The sequence below is a fragment of the Python bivittatus genome, unplaced genomic scaffold (genome assembly GCF_059951505.1).
Source record: "Python bivittatus isolate LINGU-HERP-01145 unplaced genomic scaffold, Pbiv_v1 ctg000220_np1212, whole genome shotgun sequence".
Lineage (NCBI taxonomy): Eukaryota > Metazoa > Chordata > Lepidosauria > Squamata > Pythonidae > Python > Python bivittatus.
The window spans coordinates 12,111,525-12,130,102 of record NW_028277048.1 but is presented as its reverse complement, the minus strand read 5'-3'; the positions used below and the strand labels follow the sequence as shown (position 1 = coordinate 12,130,102).

Here is an 18,578-nt window from a genome sequence, read left to right as displayed (position 1 = left end):
CCCTGTTGTCACTCGTGGTCAATTCAGCTTGCTGTGAATGTTTTATACATGTATTTTTGGGGAGGTGGGAGGGAGAGATATCATATAGGGTTGGTAGTGAATGCAGCTCATATACTGTATGTGTGTTGTGGGGGGAGGTAACTTACACCATCACGCATCAGAGAAGCATGGCCAGTCTGTGTACTGTAGTAGATCCACTTCTAAAACATTCTTCACAATGAAGGCTGACCCTTACAGTTCACCAAATAGGACAGCTGCAGGCAGATGAAACAATGATAGATATCTCTATCATCTGTCTCACACTATGAGAAACCGGAAACCTGGTTTTTCCTGGGTTTGATCAGATAGATAGGGTAGAGCTGGAGGTGATAGAAATAATTGATGCTGGAATAGAGCAACAAGACCTATTACAGTACGGGCCACTGTAGAGTTCAGTGTCATTCAGCTTCAGTTTTATGATTAAGGGTCTTTTCCCACAACTCAGCTGAAGTGCTACTCACCCATCCTTGGCAGAAAACTACACTGGCATGGCATTGCTGATCTCTATTTTGAGTCATTGCAGTCACCTGACTTCCCTCCAAGGTAATATATGGCAGCAGATTTTACACGCCTTGAGGCTGCCCTTGGATGGTGATAAAATAAGGGGGAAAACACAACTTTAATGTCAGTAGAGTTTAGGACAGCTTAAGGCAACATCAAATGGATATGCAAGACCCCATCTCTCCACCCCATCTTTGATCATGCTGGGAGAAGCAGCTGGCTCTCTCTCATTTTGGGGAGATCAGGGGGGCCTAAGCTTGGAGGCACTGTTTTTCTGTAATGGGGCCAGCCCTCTGGAATAGGCTCCCACAGAAGTTTCAATTGGCTCCAATGCTATCCATCTTACAGAAAAAGCTGAAGATGGAGATTTTCTGGAGGACGTTTGGGTGTCGATGCCAAGTACTATTTGGGATCTGTATGTAGTATATCTTTTATTGTTTGTGATTCAGCTATCATCTTTTTTTGCGAACCACCAAATGATAGTGGCAGGATATAAATTTGATAATTAAGTAAATAAATAAATTGCCAACAGGCCAGGTTTAGGCTTTGCTTAGCCCAACATGGGCAAAGAGGTGATCCTTCAAATATCATGCACCCATGCCTTTTAGAGTTTGGGCTATACATGCCAAACAACAACTTAAAAAGACACACACCCATCACTACTTAAGCTACTGGTTTCCAACTGAGACAATGAGAAGGTCTTTTTTCCTCCAATTAAAATATTGTGAAAAAAATAAAACAGGACAATTTTCAATACTGCTCCCCTGGAAAGCAGCTGCTGCATGCAAGGAAGTGAAGCCATTGATTTCTGGCCAAGAACATTTTGAACAGGGGGAAAAAATCATTAGCAAATTGCCCAAGAGCTGTCTTTGGAATACTGTAGAGTTCAATCAATCAGGTTGGAGGAGGTGGCCATATTAAAAAAAAAAGAAAAGAAAAAACTTGTGGCCAGAGGGCACCAGAGCTAGGACGTAAACTGTTCTGCCACTAGCAGTTATAGCCTGAGCTCTCAGTAGAATTGACAAGGTGACCTGCAGTGTCCTTCTTTTAGAAAATCAAAATCTGCAAAGAAAGACCTCAACCAAATGGAGGATGAAACATTTCAAGATGATCTTCAGACTTATAAAAGTAAAGTTTTTTCTTCCTTCTTAGCAATCAGTAATCAGCAGATAAAGAGTCAGTCTTCATCTGAAATTGGGATTTAAAATTTATATTTTCAATTTGTAATAATAGAGTTAGTGTAATTAAGTAGGGATTAGCAGCATAGCTATGTATCATATTTTTCGGAGGTAGACCTCTCTTTGAAAAGATCCCAGGGGAAAATCCTTCTTGCAGCTCTTCTTTCATTTTCTTTCATAATGTACAAATGGCCAAAACTAAAGATTTAGAGAATAAATCTGTTTTAGAATGTTTCTGATTATGCATGTTGAGCTCCAATGCAGCTCAACCAACTGGGTAAGGTTGTCCTAAGGGGCTTCTAAGCCATCACCGCCCTGATTTGGTTGCTCTGAAGGCACATTTTCATTTGTCGGATGTTCTGTTGATGTACCGAGTGGGTCAATGGGCATTCCTTATTTTCATTGGGCTGATGGTGAATGCCTTAGCTACTACCCCAAACTGGCTCTCCTCGCAATTCTTTGGTCATCCTATAATACCATTTACAGATAATGGCAGTCCTCACCTTACCAATCTATAAAGTTCAAGGAAATAATATGCAACCACAGTTAGTATCTCCAGAAAATGAACCATAAATATTTCATGACATCATGCAAGCTTCAAGAGGTGACGAAGTTTTTCTGTGTTACATACAATATCATATTGGCTATCTCTGTTCAGTTCATACTACGGGCATCCAGCAAGAATAAGAATCCATATGTGATTTCACAAGAAGATAACTCTCTTTCTGGATTCCCAATAGCAATGGAACAAATTTCCTGCTATTTCTTTCACCTTTATCTCTCTCTCTCTCTCTTTTAAAGAAAGAAATTGCCTTTCCTACACCCAGAGATCCAACTTCCATATCTATGTTCTGCTGGCAGTCTCTTTTCTCCTAACAGTTATTTTCTACATTGTAGTTCTTTCCAAAGGTATGTGTTTCATAATGTTGTTCTTTATTGAGTAATCCTTGACTTGGGCTCTTTCAGCTGGGTGGAGGGGTACATGTGTTATTATTTACAGAGCAATCTTAAACTTTACTGAAGCATTCCCAAGTCAAAGTCCTCAGACATGCCACAAAGCTTTGTACACTATAAGCAGCATTTGCTGCTCCTTCCCGGTATCATCGTCATCATCTTTGAGCTGATGTGGCAGAAAGCCAAAAGAGCTGAGCGTCCATTAGGGATCCTACCTATTCCCCATCATGTTCCTTTTTTGGGCTTTCCGAGAGGGAAACCCTTGGGATCCTGAAGCAAAACAGTTCCTTTGAGAAAGTAGATGAGAATAAGTCTCGATTCCCAAGTCCTGACAAAACTGCCAGATCCTGCACAAAAAGAGCTTTGTGAGGGAGGCTTCACCAAAGAAAGATGTGAGGCTGCAAAGTTCCTAGACAACCAATGTCCATGCAGGCTGAGGCTGACATTAGAGTTGGCTTGTCTGGAGGACAAGCAGATAGGAGAAGGGTGCTGTACGCTGACTGGCCAAACCACAGAACTTTGAGAAGGAGCTTCTTCCAGACATTTAGTCAGAGACCGTGCTCTGCCTCTATGGTTCCTTCCACTCAACACCATCACTGGGTAAACTGCAATTAATTTGTGAGCAGACCGAAAGCACCAGAGGAACTGAAAGCATCAGAGCTGGCATGGCTGGGTGGCATATACTGCCAAACTTTCTCTGAGACGAGTCTCTTGAGAACTTAGATGCAGTGTTTATCTTTAAATCATTCCCTCTGAGGCAAAAGCCATTTTCCTTCATTTTACTGAAGCAAAATTCTATTACAGATTAAAATAGGTAAAAATAGTACCAAAAGATTACAGAGTTAGTGTAGCATGGCCCAGCTTTCACACAATCAGGTAACAAGGACATTTCTGTATCAAGGTTTGTAAAGATTGCTTAACATCTATTTGAACCTTGCCCGACTAAGAAGAATCTGAGCTGCCTATTTCAGATAGCTTCAACATGAGTTTCCCTTTTCCTAAATGTATATTTACTGAACTGTTCATCTGACTGTTTATAAGCAGATACCTATGATAACACCATCTTCTTTCCCAAACACAGAATAAGCCTTGTGTAAAACCTCTTGATCAGTGTATATTTTTCTGAGAGATATTCGTCAGTAGAATCATGCTCCCAAATATCTGTGCAGCGTCTTCTTCGAAATAATTTTTCTGTCACTTTGCAGAGGTCTGCCTATTTTAATAAGGAATGTATGACCCTAACACCCCCTATTTTAATAGTATTTCCTGGCTCTAAGCTCCACTGATAACAGTCCCATTAGATACCAAAGTCAGAGTTAGGACATGAGATGTAAAGATCTCTTCTATCCCACGAGCTCATACTTCTTCCTCTCAGAATTATTTTTGTTTCATTGGCTCAAAAATGCTTTTTTTGGGGGGTGGGAGGGGAATTGTCTATCTTTTCATTCATTAATATTCTCATCTAAAATAAATAGTGCAGGTGATGTCACAAAGCCAAACTCAAGTTATTATGAGAGTTGCATGAGGACTAGTTCATTAGCTCCAGGGTTGCAGTGTGGAAGCCTTTTCATATATTGATACAAATGTCTCAAGGGAGTCAAAAATGAAGAAAACAGCATATCACAATATGCCATTAAATATAAATGTATTAAATGAAAAAAAATTATTGCAAAACAGCTATTTTTGAATCAGGCCCACAAAACAGCCATTTCACTTAGCTGGCAGCATTTTTCATTAAGCCAATATTTTGTTTGATTACTGAGTGGTAACTCTTGAAGTCTTATGTAAACAAGTTTATTCAAGACTTAAACTATTTCGCTTGACGCTAATGTGAGGACTGTGGCCATTTGAATGTCTTCCATTCCATGGTAGCCACCATCACACATTCACATAAGTAAGAACAGGAAAGGTTCACCAGCTACTTTAGCCTCATGTATGCAGTCTTTTTTTAAAAGACAGCAGGGAAAGGAAGTTAATATGTTCAAGAGGAAGAAGTGAAGTGAAAGTGAATGGTTAGCATGCCACAAATTTATACCCTTCTCTCTGGTGGAGTGGTGAGATAGGCAAGTCATATCCAGTGACTACTGAATTTGTGAAGTGCAGAGAAGAAAAAGAAAGAGTAGAGAGAGTGCCCAATGAATGGAAAAAAGCCAAGAGAGCAGAAGGCTACTGTGGCTGGAACCAAGTTTGGGACATGAGAACAAAGAAGCTTTGGGAAAAGAGATTGGCTGGAAGCTCAGCTAAGACAACGTGTTTCATACCTGACAGTAGAGCCATGGCAGGGCAAGGCAGTAAGGGCAATAGAAGTGGTACCAGATATTCACTCCAAATTCCATCTGATTTCTGTAGCTGCTGTGGACAGTCGTATCTTCAAGAGCAGTCATCAGAGGAAATATGATCTTGGAGAGGAAATCATGGTGGAATGACAGCTGCCATTAGAGCAGCTCATTGTGAATAAGCACCCACTAAATAAGGTCTAGCAGGCAGAGGATTGGGAAGTATCCAGCAATCTTTGTGTTAAGTCCAGAACACTTTAGGAAAGATTTCAGCCAATGTTTTGAAGCCAGACTGGAAAAACAGAAATGTATGTGGAGATGGTAGAACATAGGTTTGCTGGAACAGTGTGTGGGACAGTAGAAGTACATGATGGGGCCTTTCTCTGGGTGAGAGGCAGAGATTTACTGCAGAACAGCTTTCTCTGGATTAAGAGCCCAGGGGTTATCCCCCAGAACTTAGATGAGAGCATGATCCAGGGGAGAAGATTGGCGGATCACTGTGGGGACTGGGAGTGGTGAGTAGAGTGGAAGTGGGGTGACGGCTGAGTAGTCAGAAAATAGCCATCAAAAGGGGTATGTGTGGTGGGTTTTAATGCAGATCAAATGGAGGACTGCTAGTGAGGATCCCATTAGGTGCCTGGAAGGAGTTGGAGTCAAAGAAGGGAGAAGGAAGGATCATAGTAGTGACAGGCAGAAGAAGGTGTGGTGGGAGCTAAGGCATGAACCATCTTTGAAGGAGTAGGACTGGAAATCTAAAGCCAATGCCCACTTCTGACCCTTTGGCCTTACCTCAGAGCCAGTTTACTGCTGCTTTTGATTGCCTGCAATATCTCTTTCCTCATCCAGGCCTTGATGGTGGGTGAGAGGTCAGACCTGGTTTGTAACATAGAAAACTGGAGAGGGGAAATGGGAGTAAGTGCCTGTCTCGCAAATATGCCCATCTGGGAATCATGCCTGGCATCAGTTGTGTTCCCAGGGTAGGGAGAAGAAGGGGTGGCAATTATTGCTCAGGAGGCTCTGCAAGTTGCCAGAACCAGAGATGAAGCCTTGTTTTTGAGGCTGGGCAGTCTTATGCACTGGAGGGAAATTCTCTTGATGCCCGTCTCTGGGGTTTATTTCCCTCTGTGGATGTCTAAGAGTCTGGGCACATTCTGCTTATGTGTATTACTTTGATGCCATAATTTCTAGGATCAGTTACTTGCTGACTGACTCACCTTTGAATACCTTTCACCCCTCCAGCCGGGAAGGTTATGCCATCGATTAGATCATTGGGCCGCATCAGTCCTGGCTGCTGGCTATCTGCCTGGTTCTGAGCCCAACCAAGCAGGCCCTGCTGTTGCCAGGAGGCCCATTGCATTGGGCTGGAGTGAGCTGTCAATCTGCCACTGCCAGGCTGCTCCTTTTCCTGGAATGCTTCCCATAAGCCAGCCTGTGCATCTATGCAGAACTCAGCACGGTGGTCTTGCTGGGCAGTATCCTCAATTCTTACAAAGTTAATGGTTGAAAGCCATAGAAAATGACCCAGGGACCCTCATAAGTCCTACAGACCATCTTGGCTTGTTGAATGAGTCAGTGTGGAGTGGGTCCACTCATCATACTAAGACATGCATCATCGTTTCCAGATCCCAATAGCTGAGATCTTACACTGCATTGAACCATAACAAGCCGAACAAATGAACCCAGCTGGCAGAAGCTAATGCTTTATTATCTGTTTTAAAATGTGAAATGTTAATCTGATTCTAAAATGCTGATATTCCCTCCCTTTGTTGTATTTTTTCAGCCACAATTCTTTCATCAGAAGTGAACAAAATAAATATGGAATTTCCAGTACTAATGGCTGACCATGATAAGAAATGTAAGTCTTGATGGTAACCCTTCCTAGTTATCTTCCTAGAGTTTCCAGCTATAAAATGACAGCATGTATTCAGTAAGCTTTCAGACCTCTAAATAATCACAGCTGTAAGATTCTTTTCTCCTGCTTTCTGTATTTATTACCCCTGCTAGCTTATTAATACTATTTCACAGAAAGAAAAAGAGAATATACTGGTGAATATTGGAAGGGCCATGGCTAAATCCTAGAACTAGGTGGTGGGAATCTTCTTTCCTTACAGTTTTTCTCTCTTACAAGCAATGGTAGAAAGCTGAGAAGCAGACTGGTCTTCTGAAAGTTTAGGCCAAACCACTGAGACCTTGTCATCATAGTTACTCATCTGCATTGGGTATTTTCTCTCTCCCTACTTTATAGGAAAGGAATAGAGTTAGAGCTACAACTTTAAAAAAAGAAAACACATATTTTCCCCATTAGCCAAGGACTGCATTGGGGACAGTGATGATATAGTGATGTCTTCAGAGGAAGGGGAAACTCAAGGGAAGCATTTGTTTTTCTAGGTGTGTTAAAACTTTGATGCTTAACACATCACCTTTTCTTTTTGAAACCCACTGGAAAACTACACCTCCATTTTCCAGCCATTTGTTACTAAATTTTGGTGACACAGTCTTGCAGGGAGGGTAACTCTCTGTCCTCTTCCATTTCAATAGTTATACAGTGACTTTCTTACTGAAGTATTAATGAGCCTCTAGATATCTCATATAAATCCCCTAGTGGCTCTTTTCATGTAATGGGCATAAGAAGGTAAGAACATAAGAAGAGCCCTGTTAGAACAGGTCAAGGCCCATCTTAGTCCAGCATTCTGCTTCTCCCAATGGCCAACCGGTTGCCCCAGCTGGGATGTTCAAGAGTAGGAGGTGGTGACGTACTTCTCTCCCACCATGGTTCCCCTGCAGCTGGTATTTTGGAGGCATGCTGACTCCAATGCAGAGGTATCACAGACTTTTCAAGACAATAATCTTTTTTTTTTTTATAAATCTTTTATTTTTTTTACAACAAACACAAACAAACAATAGCATAAAAAACATAAAAACCATCTTCCATTTTTAAACCATTTTAAAATTAAAGACCAATAATCTTTAATAGACCTGTCTTCCATGAGTCTGTTGTTCATTTCTAAAAGCCACTCATTCACAGACCACCCAGTGCAGATCAACAAATGGAGAATGAGCAGCAATCTGGACTTTAATTCTTGGGAGCCAAATTGCACACCTTGATTACTATGATTTGCAGGAAAAGGCACCTTAGGCCCAGATCTAGATCCTGTGTTGTTTTCTGCCCAAATCCTGACCCACAAAGTCAATCCCTCAAGATGCCAAAATGTCAGGGACAGGGTAGATTTTCCATAGAGAAGGATTTTTCATAGGAAACTGGCGTTCAGTCCAAGATCTGAGACAAAGGCATAATCCTGGTCTGTTTTGTTTTTTGTGTTTTTCCCCCTTAGAAAAGAAATTAGTCAGATGAAGTATGTTTAAAATGTACATTTAATATGAAATGGGTTTGGCCATCAGCCACAAGGACCTTGGGTAGTCATCAGCAACTTATCATCTTTCCCATCCATTCCATACCTATAAGATTGAACCATTGGTGATAGTAATTAAAAATAAAAGAACCATTCCTGAAGGAGGATGTAAGATTTTGTGGATTACTTGTAAAGGGATTTTCTCACATTCTGTAGAAAGATTTTATGAAATTAACCAATGTTTTCTTTCAATGCGGTGCCAGTCAGCCACCTAGTGGATTAAACAAACTCGGCTCGTTTCTAATCGGTCAGCAGTTTGCGATTTCAGCTTGTGGTGTGTTAGGAATTTATTTTGCCATGACTCTCAGAAACTGGCAGCCTAATTAGAAACCTAACAAGTCTGATGTCTCCAGGTCTTTCATCGCTTGGCAAGATCCCCCAAGCTCTGCTTCCTTCATTTTTTCCTTCGTTTTATAGATATCCTGCCCTTCTGCCCCAAAAGTTTCAAACTAGTTCTGGCATTAAGTGCTTGGTTGGTTAGATCTGCCCAATGAAAACCTGGAATTCTGACTCGAAAATGGAGAGGGGAAGGATTCTGACAACAACTTTAGTTTATAGAAATTGCAGTTAATTTAACCAAAAGTCATGGGAATCATATGTTAAACAAATCAGAGAACTAACTTTCCAATTTGGGCTAACATCATCTCTTTTCATTTAACCAGTGTTCCCGTGTGGCCCTAACCACACACAGTGGGAGTACTTTAATGAGAAGTGTTATTACTTCTCTCTGAAGAAGGGTACCTGGAGATGGGCCAATGATCAATGTAGGGATAATCGTGCACAACTGGTTGTCATCAATAATATGGCTGAACAGGTAAAAAGAGGGGAGGGTGGTTGCTTTCTTAGAGAGCAGACAGGGCTCATAACTATGAGGTAGGGAGAATATGAAAGGTTGAGAAGTTTATTGTGCAAATCCAGACAATGACCCTAACCCTGGATTTGCACAATAAACTTACTAATAAGCTATGGTTTATGGCTGGACTCACATGGCAGGCTAAGCCAAACCAAATAAACCACATCCTGTCTAACACTGTACATGAATCCAATCAATGTTTTCTACAGTTCATGTCCACACCATACCATTTCCACTCCCCAGTGTCTCATTAACTGGTTTAAAATTGACATGCTGTACCTTCACTTCTCCAACTTCAAAACACAGAGAACAGGGACTGAACACCATTGGTCTCTCTCAGATTGACCAATCAGGGATACAAAAAAATATCATTCAATCCATGCCCTGTCACAAGCTACTGCACATCCTGGAGTATTAAAATCCCTTCACACCACCCCCATCCCATGCAACAAAGTAAATAAAATGTTAGCACATCTTCTTCATCCAGCTTTTTAGAATATGATGCATGCATTTCCTTGGGGAAAAAACTGAGCAGTTACTATAAGGGGTAACTGCAAAGATGCCTAGCACCGTTCCTCTGCCGTACTTAAAAGCCTCTTACTAGCTGTGATGGTGAAAAAATAAGATGCGGGCAATTTTACATTGGGGAACTTTCTCGAGTAGCTATAAACATGGCTACATGATGAAATTAGGATTAAGATCAGCATTAGCATTAGGGAAAGGGGGAATTACGTTCTAAACAATGCCTATAGGAAAGCACAAGAAAAAAGATACTTTATCGAGAGGGAGTAAAAAGAGTACTGAGGCACCAACAAGCACCTTGGCACTTTATACACCAAGATCTCCTTCTTCAGACTTCATGCAGATATGGCTGGATTCATGTGTCTTCAGGCACCCTACCACCATCTCCGCACACCCTCTCGGTAACCAGATAACAGCAGGACCCTCAAAGACTTGGTGTGGTTTATTGCAAACTGGAAGTTATAAATAGCAGCATCCACAGGAAGGGTGGGAGGGGGACAAATAACAAAAGCAGTGTTGGGCTGACATGATGCAAACTTCATCCCTTTTTTATGTGGTGTACAAAAGGGGAAGGACTTGCACTGCAATGGTACTATGTGACTTTTGTCATTGAATGAAAGTGATGGATCCTGTGGACACCTCTGGTCACATCCATACCAGAGATCAGCAACTACAGAATAAGGAATCCAGCCCCCCTCCCCATATATATGAATGTGTCAGGTACAAGATTTAAATCCTGGTTTGCTTTCTCCTACCGTTCCGTGGGATTGGTCTGTTTGCTGCTCTTTTTCCAAACTGGGATGCACCCTGTTTGGTCTGATCTGTGGCTCTTTCCTTCCTGCCTTGGCCCCTTCAGCTCTCTTCCCCTGCCTAAAAGCAGGAGGAAATAAAATGCTTGCCAAGTTCACCCCTGCTTGCTTCACCTAGAGAACAATTCCAAGGCTGGGCAAATAGTCGGTAGAGATCAATCCCAGCTGCATTTTAAAGTGGAGTTGGCAGCGTTATGCGTTCATTCATATGCAAGAGAGAGAGAGAGAGAATTTGCTGGGGAGTGAAACCCTCCAGCTATTTTTTCTCTTTAAGGCAGTGTTGTTCAACCTTGGCAACTTGAAGATGTGTGGACTTCAATTCCCAGAATTTCTGATTTCACTGCAGCTGGGTCAGAAATCAGCTTAGCTAAGAATGGTGTAAAAACAGCCCCCCCACCCCCAAATTTGATTCTGAAGTGTGCAAAAACCCTGTGTAGACGTATCCTCCGTGAGAAAAGATGATCTGTATATGTTTGTTATTAATCCCAAATCACATATGTAGGAAGTTATACATGGTATAGTATCAGCTGATTGGAGTGTATTTCAAGCCCTGTAAGTAAGTAAATAAATTATAAAATATGGATGGACTTTCTTGAAAGTCTGTCCTTTACCATTACCCATGATTCCCTTTATACAGATACCTCCTAGACTGATCTTAGAAATTACAGTCCTAAAAGCTCATCACATTTGCAACTGCCTCTTACTGCCTTTGAGCTTGATGATGAATTCATTTTAGGAAATTAATCCTAATGGCACAACATGGACTATTACAACCTAGCATCTTCTATCCAAAGCTCTGTATTCTACCCATGCTGGTCTAAGCTAGGCTCACCTATGCATTTCATGAAGTGAACTGCAGCCTTTCGTCAGAAAAGGTGCTACCAGATTCCTGATTTTTTGCCACCATAGATTGTAACACAGCTCTCCTCCTATGTCAACAAATTCCCTAGGTACTTTCAGCATGAATGTTTGCTGTAACCAATCACTGTCTTATCTGTGCTCTCAGGAGGTGATCACCTCACCTGAGTGCTAGGAACCAGAGAGACTTACAGGTAGTCCTTGTTTAACAACTGCCTCGTTTAACGACCGTTCACAGTTACAACAGTGATGAAAAAGTAACTTTACAACCAATCCTCACATTTACGACCTTCGCAGGTCTGTAAAGCAAAGGAAAGCTGAAGTAAGATCATAAGCATAGCCACAGTTTCATTTAGCGACCACTTCGCTTAATGACTGAGTTGCCAGTCCCAATTGTGGTCGCTAAACAAGGACTAGCTGTACTCTATACTCCACCTTTTCACCTGCAGATTCCCACTCTGGCTCCCTTTGCTTTATCTGTTCTCATCAAAGCAGCAGCTTATGCAGCAGCCAAGGTAGTCAGACAATGTTTAAGCAAGAGTGGGGAATTTGTGGTCAACCCATTGTTGCCGAACTATGATTCCCACCATCTCTGACTATTGACAACCTGCCTGGGACTGTTCAGCAATGCAAATCAAGCCAGTTTCCCTAGCCCTATTTTGTTCTATGAAGTGCTGCATCCTCTCCCAGGATGCACCATTCCATTCTCCTTCTCCCCATCCTCCACCAGTCAGCTTGTATTCCTAGGCCTCTAAGGTTATTTACTTTTCATTGGGCTACTTTGGAAATTCTTGTTCTCCAGGCCCCCATTTTCCCCTTCTCAAATTCTGTGTACATGTGTGTACTTGCGCAAAATGTGGATTCCCCCAAAGACTGCTGATACCTAACTCATGTCTGTGGACAGGGCCATTTTGATTACAAACAAATTCATGTTCAAGCATCCCTGATAACAAAATAGTAGTGGCCCAAGACACAGGTTCCACATTACCTCAACCTTCACACGTTTTGCTCTATTTCTCTGCCCTTTTTTTTTTTTGCAGAATTTCCTTCAGACACGAGCCAGGAATGAACGTCATTGGATAGGGCTTACAGACATAGATGTAGAAGGAGAATGGAAATGGGTGGATGGTAGCAATTACAGAAATGGATTCAGGTAAGCACTGAACTATGCTGAATTTCATTCTGCCTATCTTCAGATCCTAACTGGCAATCAGAATGTTTTCCCTAATATCATCTCTCAAAAGCTTCTTCTAAAGCAGGAATATACCTTTTCCATGTCAAAAGCCACACATTGCTTTGAATGGCCTGTTAGTAGATTGGGTTAGGTAAGACAGGCTTCTCATTCTGATAATGTGACTAGTAACCATTACAGAAACAAACCCCAGGTGCAAATGTCTTGAGAAGATCTGCTTGTTACACCAAAACACAGGAAGAAAGGCAGAATCTAATGTTTTGAACTGCCTATATATAGGTTCCACATTTCAAAGCAAAGTTACTTGCTGAAATTCTTGTGTTCTCACTTCAACCTTTATCCTAAGAAATGTTATTAATCTGAACTCAGAATTGTTCCTTGCCTGTTCTCCAGTTCTGTTTATTTTATTTTATTTATTTATTTGTTTGTTTGTTTAAGCAATTTATATGGCTGCCCAGCTCACTCATGGTGACTCCAGGCAGCTTACAGAAATAAAACCCCAAATACAAACCTACTACACCTCCACCCCCCTGGCGACAACAATACATTCAAACAAACCTGGGCTCCATATCAACCTGGGATCCCCAGGCCCGCTGGCAAAACCATGTCTTCAGGGCCTTTCAGAAGAGTATCAAGGTGGGGGCCAGGCTTATCTCCAAGGGATGATGTTACACAGGAAGGAAGCCACCATGGAGAAGGTCCTTCTTCTTGGTCCCACTAGATGGACCTCCTTAATGGTGGGGGGACCCATAATATACCCTGCCTCCCCGATCTGGTGAGTCAGATAGATGAAACTGGGAAAAGACGGTCCTGCAAATAACCTGGCCCTAGGCCATGTAGGGCTTTAAAGGTGATAACCAGCACCTTGAATTAGACCCGGAAGCAAATCAGTAACCAATGCAGCTCCTGCAAGAGAGGTGACACATGTGCAAATCTAGACTTGCACAAAACCATGCAGGCTGCCACATTTTGAACCAACTGAAGCTTCCAGATCCTTTTCAAGGGCAGCCTCATGTAGAGCACATTACAGTAGTCAAGATGGGAGATGACTAGGGCATGGGTGACTGTGAGCAGGGACTGTTAGTCCAGGAAAGGGTGTAACTGGTGCACAACCCACAGTTGCACAAAAGCCCTCCCAGCCATGACTGCCGCTTGCTCCTCGAGCAGGAGTCTCAGGTCCAGGAGAACCTCCAGATTACGCACCGCATCCGTCTGGGGCAGTGCAACCCCATCCAAGTCCAGAGGTGGCAATTCTCCATGAACCAAAGAACCCCAAGCCCAGAGCCATTCGGTCTTGCCAGGGTTCAGTTTCAACCCATTGCTCCCCATCCAGACCTTAGGATGTTGCTAGGGAGAGCAGATAAGGCAGGGAAAAAAACTTACATTTGATTTGATTTCATTTACGTTTTGTTAAAAGAAAATATTGCTAAGATGATTGTTGTCAATTCATGTGTTTAATGATTCTCCCTTTCTTTCAAATTAACAATTACAATTTAGTGATAATTTCTAGAGGTCTCTGGGACTGTACCAAAACCTTTCGGAAGATGGGACATGCAGCTCTGGAGCTTCAGATTATGTTCCTCTGTTGTAAAAGATCAAATTCTATATTATTATAAATATATATCTGAAACATTCCATTAAAAAAAGAATCAAAACAGCAATTGGTACACCAATCCAGACAGGATCCACATAAGAAATGACCTCTTCTTTCTCTGTCCTTGTCTGGCTGAACATTTCCTGCAGAGGTGCTAATAGCACATAAGAGAAGAAATTTCCAGCAGGAAAACAAGACAAGACATAGGTGAATTTATTTTCCCCTGCACTGCTCTCCTGATCAAACAGGGACTAAACAATATAATTCTGCCTCTGCAACAAGGAAGGGAGCAGATGGAGGAAAAGGCTATTCGACACACACTTCTTCCACCAAAGTCTTAGTCTGCATCTCCATTTCCACATCTGTTTAGCTGCTTTTTAACCACACAAAGGTTGTTAGGAGTTGTCTGATCATACTTCCAAAAGTGCAAAATAATCTTCTGGCACATTAAAGACTAAAAAATTCATTACTGTTCAAGCTTTTGTAGACTTTTATGGACTATTGTTTAAAACACTATTTTATTTTAATCTCAGGTATTGGAAGCGAGGGGAACCTAATAATGACGGCAGGAATGAGGACTGTGCGCATCTCTGGGGCAATGGAGAATGGAATGATGTTTACTGCACATTCTTATGCTACTACATCTGTGAAAAATCCTTGCCAAGAGTCTTCTAAACATCCTCACAGCACAGGGGAACTGAGGGCCTAATTGCCAAATAGTGCAGATTTTACCAAGGAGATGTCTTATATCTCACTTTTAAAGACATTATTGTTGTTTTCATTGTTATACTTTTATAAATCCCAAATGATTTTCTTACTATTACTGCCAATTGCCAGCATTTAGTTATTTTGTAATTCTGCAGCTGAATCAATGAATTTCATAGTCTGGCTTCTTATATACTTGGATGCCTCATGGGACATCTACGTTCAAACATCCCAGACTTCATCTTCATGTTTTAAACAATGTAACTGATCCAGAGATCCACCAGTGCAGTCATCTTGCAAAATCCCATCTCTTATACTTTGCATTCCAACAGTTTTCTTTGTTTGCTTTTTTAATGTAAAAACTTGGAGAAAACATGCAAAACAGACCCTCCTTTCCTTCCTTCCTTCCTTCCTTCCTTCCTTCCTTCCTTCCTTCCTTCCTTCCTTCCTTCCTTCCTTCCTTCCTTCCTTCCTTCAAAAAGACTTGGTGTACTGATAGTAGTACAGCCTTGTGATTGTATGACATTCACTAAGAACATAAGGGCACAACCATATGCCTTAGTCAGAAAATCCATCCATGGCTGGGGGAAACAGCGATTAGCCATCAGTGGACACATAGAGATAAACCATGGTAGGATAACACTACCATACATCAAAAACATCTTAGAAACAACCAACAGTAGCCCCCCCCCCCAAAAAAAACAGGAGTCACCTACAACATACTATAACAGCCACTATGTAGGACAGACAGGCAGAAGACCAGCAGACCGCATCCATGAACACCAACTAGCAGTCAGAAGACACAATGAAAATTCCTTAATCTCGCAACACATGGACAGACTCAACCACAGTGTCAACCGGGAAATTGAGCATCCCAGACTAAGCTAAATCCAAAACTGCTAGGGAATTCCTGGAAGTTTGACATTCAGATAAATCAGCCATCAACAGACACATAGAAGTAAACCAGAATTACGCACCATTCAAAAGAGACAATAAAAAACCTAAGAACGAAACAAAAAGACCAGAACACATCCTCTCCTGCAGCCAACACTCAGATAAGCAGGGATTTACACCAGACAAACAATCAAGCAGAAAACGATACCTTAATCAAGGAACTCCCAAGGAGAAAACCACACCCCCACTAACGCTGGCAGGGCAAGCTAATGTACATAAACAGGGAGCAATCCCCACGCTTACTTCCACTGATATTACCTAGTTGGGTAATGAAATGTCTGCAAACAAACCACCAAGTTCAGAGAGCACCAAGGACTCTACTGTATATAATCTACATGTCCAGGAAATGTATGACAGATACACTCACAACTCCCACATTTTCAACTATGTCTTTTATACTGCATGGCAATGTTTCTGAACTGCATTCTAGTTAGAAGTTGCTTTGTTTTCACAGTTTTTGAAAGTGTTTTTCACATTTCCAGTCACCGATATCTGCTTATTTTCTGAATTAAAAATAGACGCCCAAACAGCTTTACTTTTAAAATGCATAAAGAAAAAAAAAATGACCCGCCATGCTCTCGGTTTTTACATGCCACCTGAGTCAAGCCCCAGCCAATGATTCAGGCAGAGATATGAAAAGCAGCATTTAAATATAAATACCGTTTTTAAAAAATAAGACCATCCATGGTGACTCAGGCGGGGACACAATAAGTGAGCTCTTCTGCTGTATTTCTGGGCCTTTTCCCATTTCTGAGTTTAAGTGTTGTCCACCCATTTTTGCATTAGAGGTGTACTGTCAGTCTTGCAAGATTCTGTTACTGTAACCTTACAATAAATGCAGTGTTAGTACTCATGTTTGGTGCTTCTTGTCTGGACTATCTCGAAGGGCTGACATCAGCAGGGAAAATTTAATCAGATCGCTGAAACAGGAATGGGGTGAACCTGGTTTGGGGAATCTACGTATCTTCTCTAGCTTGGTTTATTGCTCTCTTCCACCACCATCACCACCTGCCTGCCAGCCCATTCTGAGATCTCCCGAGTTAAAATAATATAAAATAAAGAAAGGAATGACTGTAAGGCAGAAACCGTCCCAAAAAGAAAGGAAAGAAACCCTGCAGTGATACTGCAACTAGCTAGGTTGCAGAAGCAAAAGAACTTAAATGGATTCCTAGTTTTAAGGTAAGGTGTACTTTAACTCTCCATCTGGCCAATAGGGTCATCCCAGATTTCGATTTGCCCTTTTTTCTTTAGGTTATTCTGGCATAAGCAGTGTGAGGAAGAAAACAGGGCTAAGTCATAACTGCTGGTTCAACTATATGGACTTCCTCTTATTGTGCATCCTTAAGAGAAAAATTGAGCAAAGTTGCAATGGGCTGAACCACAAGTCAAAAGCAAGCAATCATTTCACAAGGCTTTTCTGTGAAAAGATCACTTCTGCAGAAAGTCTGGCTTTCACCTTAATTTCAAACTGGCTTGCTTTTAGAATGTGAATTCTTTTAAGAGTAAAAAAGTCAAAGAAAGCCAGTTTGGTGTAGTGGTGAAGGCACCAGGGTAGAGACTATGAGTTCTTGTCCCGCCTTAGGCACGAAGCCAGCTGGGGGACCTTGGACCAGTCACTCTCTCTCAACCCTGGAAAGGAAGCAAGGGCAAACCACTTCGGAAATCTTGCCAAGAAAACTGCAGGGACTTGTCCAGGAGTCAAGACTGGCTCGAAGGCATGCAGAGACACACACACACAAAGAGTTACACATCTCATTTTCTGAGATTCACATAAGCAATCTTATATGCAAGTCTTAAATAAAATGCATTAATATAAAGCATCATAATACTTCCAGTTAGAATTGCCAGCTTTTGAGCCAATTCCTCTAGTTTTCTCTAGAATGGTTATTAGATTCCTAATCATTTGTTTAGGGATGGGCAACTTTTTTGCTCACTGAAGAGCCTGCTTACATTTTTGAGGGAACAAGGAGAACAAAATGGATAGGGTCTTGTTGCACCCACGGGCAGGACCAGGTTTTCAAATGCCACAAGGTTAAAACCAGGACTGTTGGCTCTGTGTGGAGTTGCCTTCTGTGGTCAGCAACAGAACTGAACCAAATAACTTTGAGGGGACGTCTTCACTTCTCCCACCAAAGTCTCACCAGGCATGAAGGGTGACACAATTCCCAGAATTCCTGGCATGCATGGAGTAACCTGATTGGGAGTATCTCTCTACAGCTCTTGGCTGATTCTTGGATCCCATTGGGACAAAGACTAGGGAAATTGGTCTTTGTGGTTCTGCCTAGAGAACATCAGTTTTACTGGTTTTGTCAACACTGTTTTCATACAATGGATGAAATCATTTAAAATTCCCATTAGACAGCAGAGGCAGATAATATTTGCTTTCCCATGTTAGGATTTCTCTTCCTTCTGTTTGTTGTCCATACCATATATACTGGTACGGGCAGAGTAGGGGGGGTTACCACACTCATTCTCCTTGATCTTTTAGTGGCTTTCAATATCATCAAACATGGTATCCTTTTGGACCACCTATGGGGAGGTGGCCATGTTGGAAGCACCATGTTGCTGTGGTTGTAATGGCCAGATGTGGCTCTGAGGAGTCTGAAGAGGAGGACGTTGTGGAACACCAGCCTGCCTCAGAGCATCAGGGAGACACCTGAGACTGATCTGGCTGCAGACCCTATGGAGCCGCTGGGAGCAGCAGGGGCTGAGGGATCAGTTCCACGACCTCCT

The 18,578-nt window shown here is 41.9% G+C and overlaps 1 protein-coding gene across 2 annotated transcripts; it reads left to right on the top strand.

The window, feature by feature from the left end:
* Nucleotides 1–1,493: 1,493 nt before the first annotated feature.
* Nucleotides 1,494–16,694, top strand: LOC103048437 (hepatic lectin-like). Of its 2 annotated transcripts, XM_025171846.2 has the most exons (6): nucleotides 1,494–1,668; nucleotides 2,520–2,627; nucleotides 6,729–6,803; nucleotides 9,021–9,172; nucleotides 12,441–12,553; nucleotides 14,720–16,694. In XM_025171846.2, exons 1-6 carry the CDS (start codon nucleotides 1,626–1,628, stop codon nucleotides 14,859–14,861), a joined length of 633 nt encoding a protein of 210 aa, XP_025027614.1. In that variant the 5' UTR covers nucleotides 1,494–1,625; the 3' UTR covers nucleotides 14,862–16,694. The 2 variants fall into 2 exon arrangements, with proteins under 2 accessions (XP_025027614.1, XP_025027616.1); XM_025171848.2 differs by lacking the exon at nucleotides 2,520–2,627.
* The last annotated feature ends 1,884 nt before the right edge of the window (nucleotides 16,695–18,578 follow it).

Coding starts and splice junctions, on each gene's coding strand:
- LOC103048437 (XM_025171846.2), top strand. CDS start 1,626: ATGGAGGATGAAACATTTCAAGATGATCTTCAGACTTATAAAA. Junction 2,628..6,728: donor CATTGTAGTTCTTTCCAAAG/GTATGTGTTTCA, acceptor GTATTTTTTCAG/CCACAATTCTTTCATCAGAA. Junction 9,173..12,440: donor TCAATAATATGGCTGAACAG/GTAAAAAGAGGG, acceptor TTTTTTTTGCAG/AATTTCCTTCAGACACGAGC.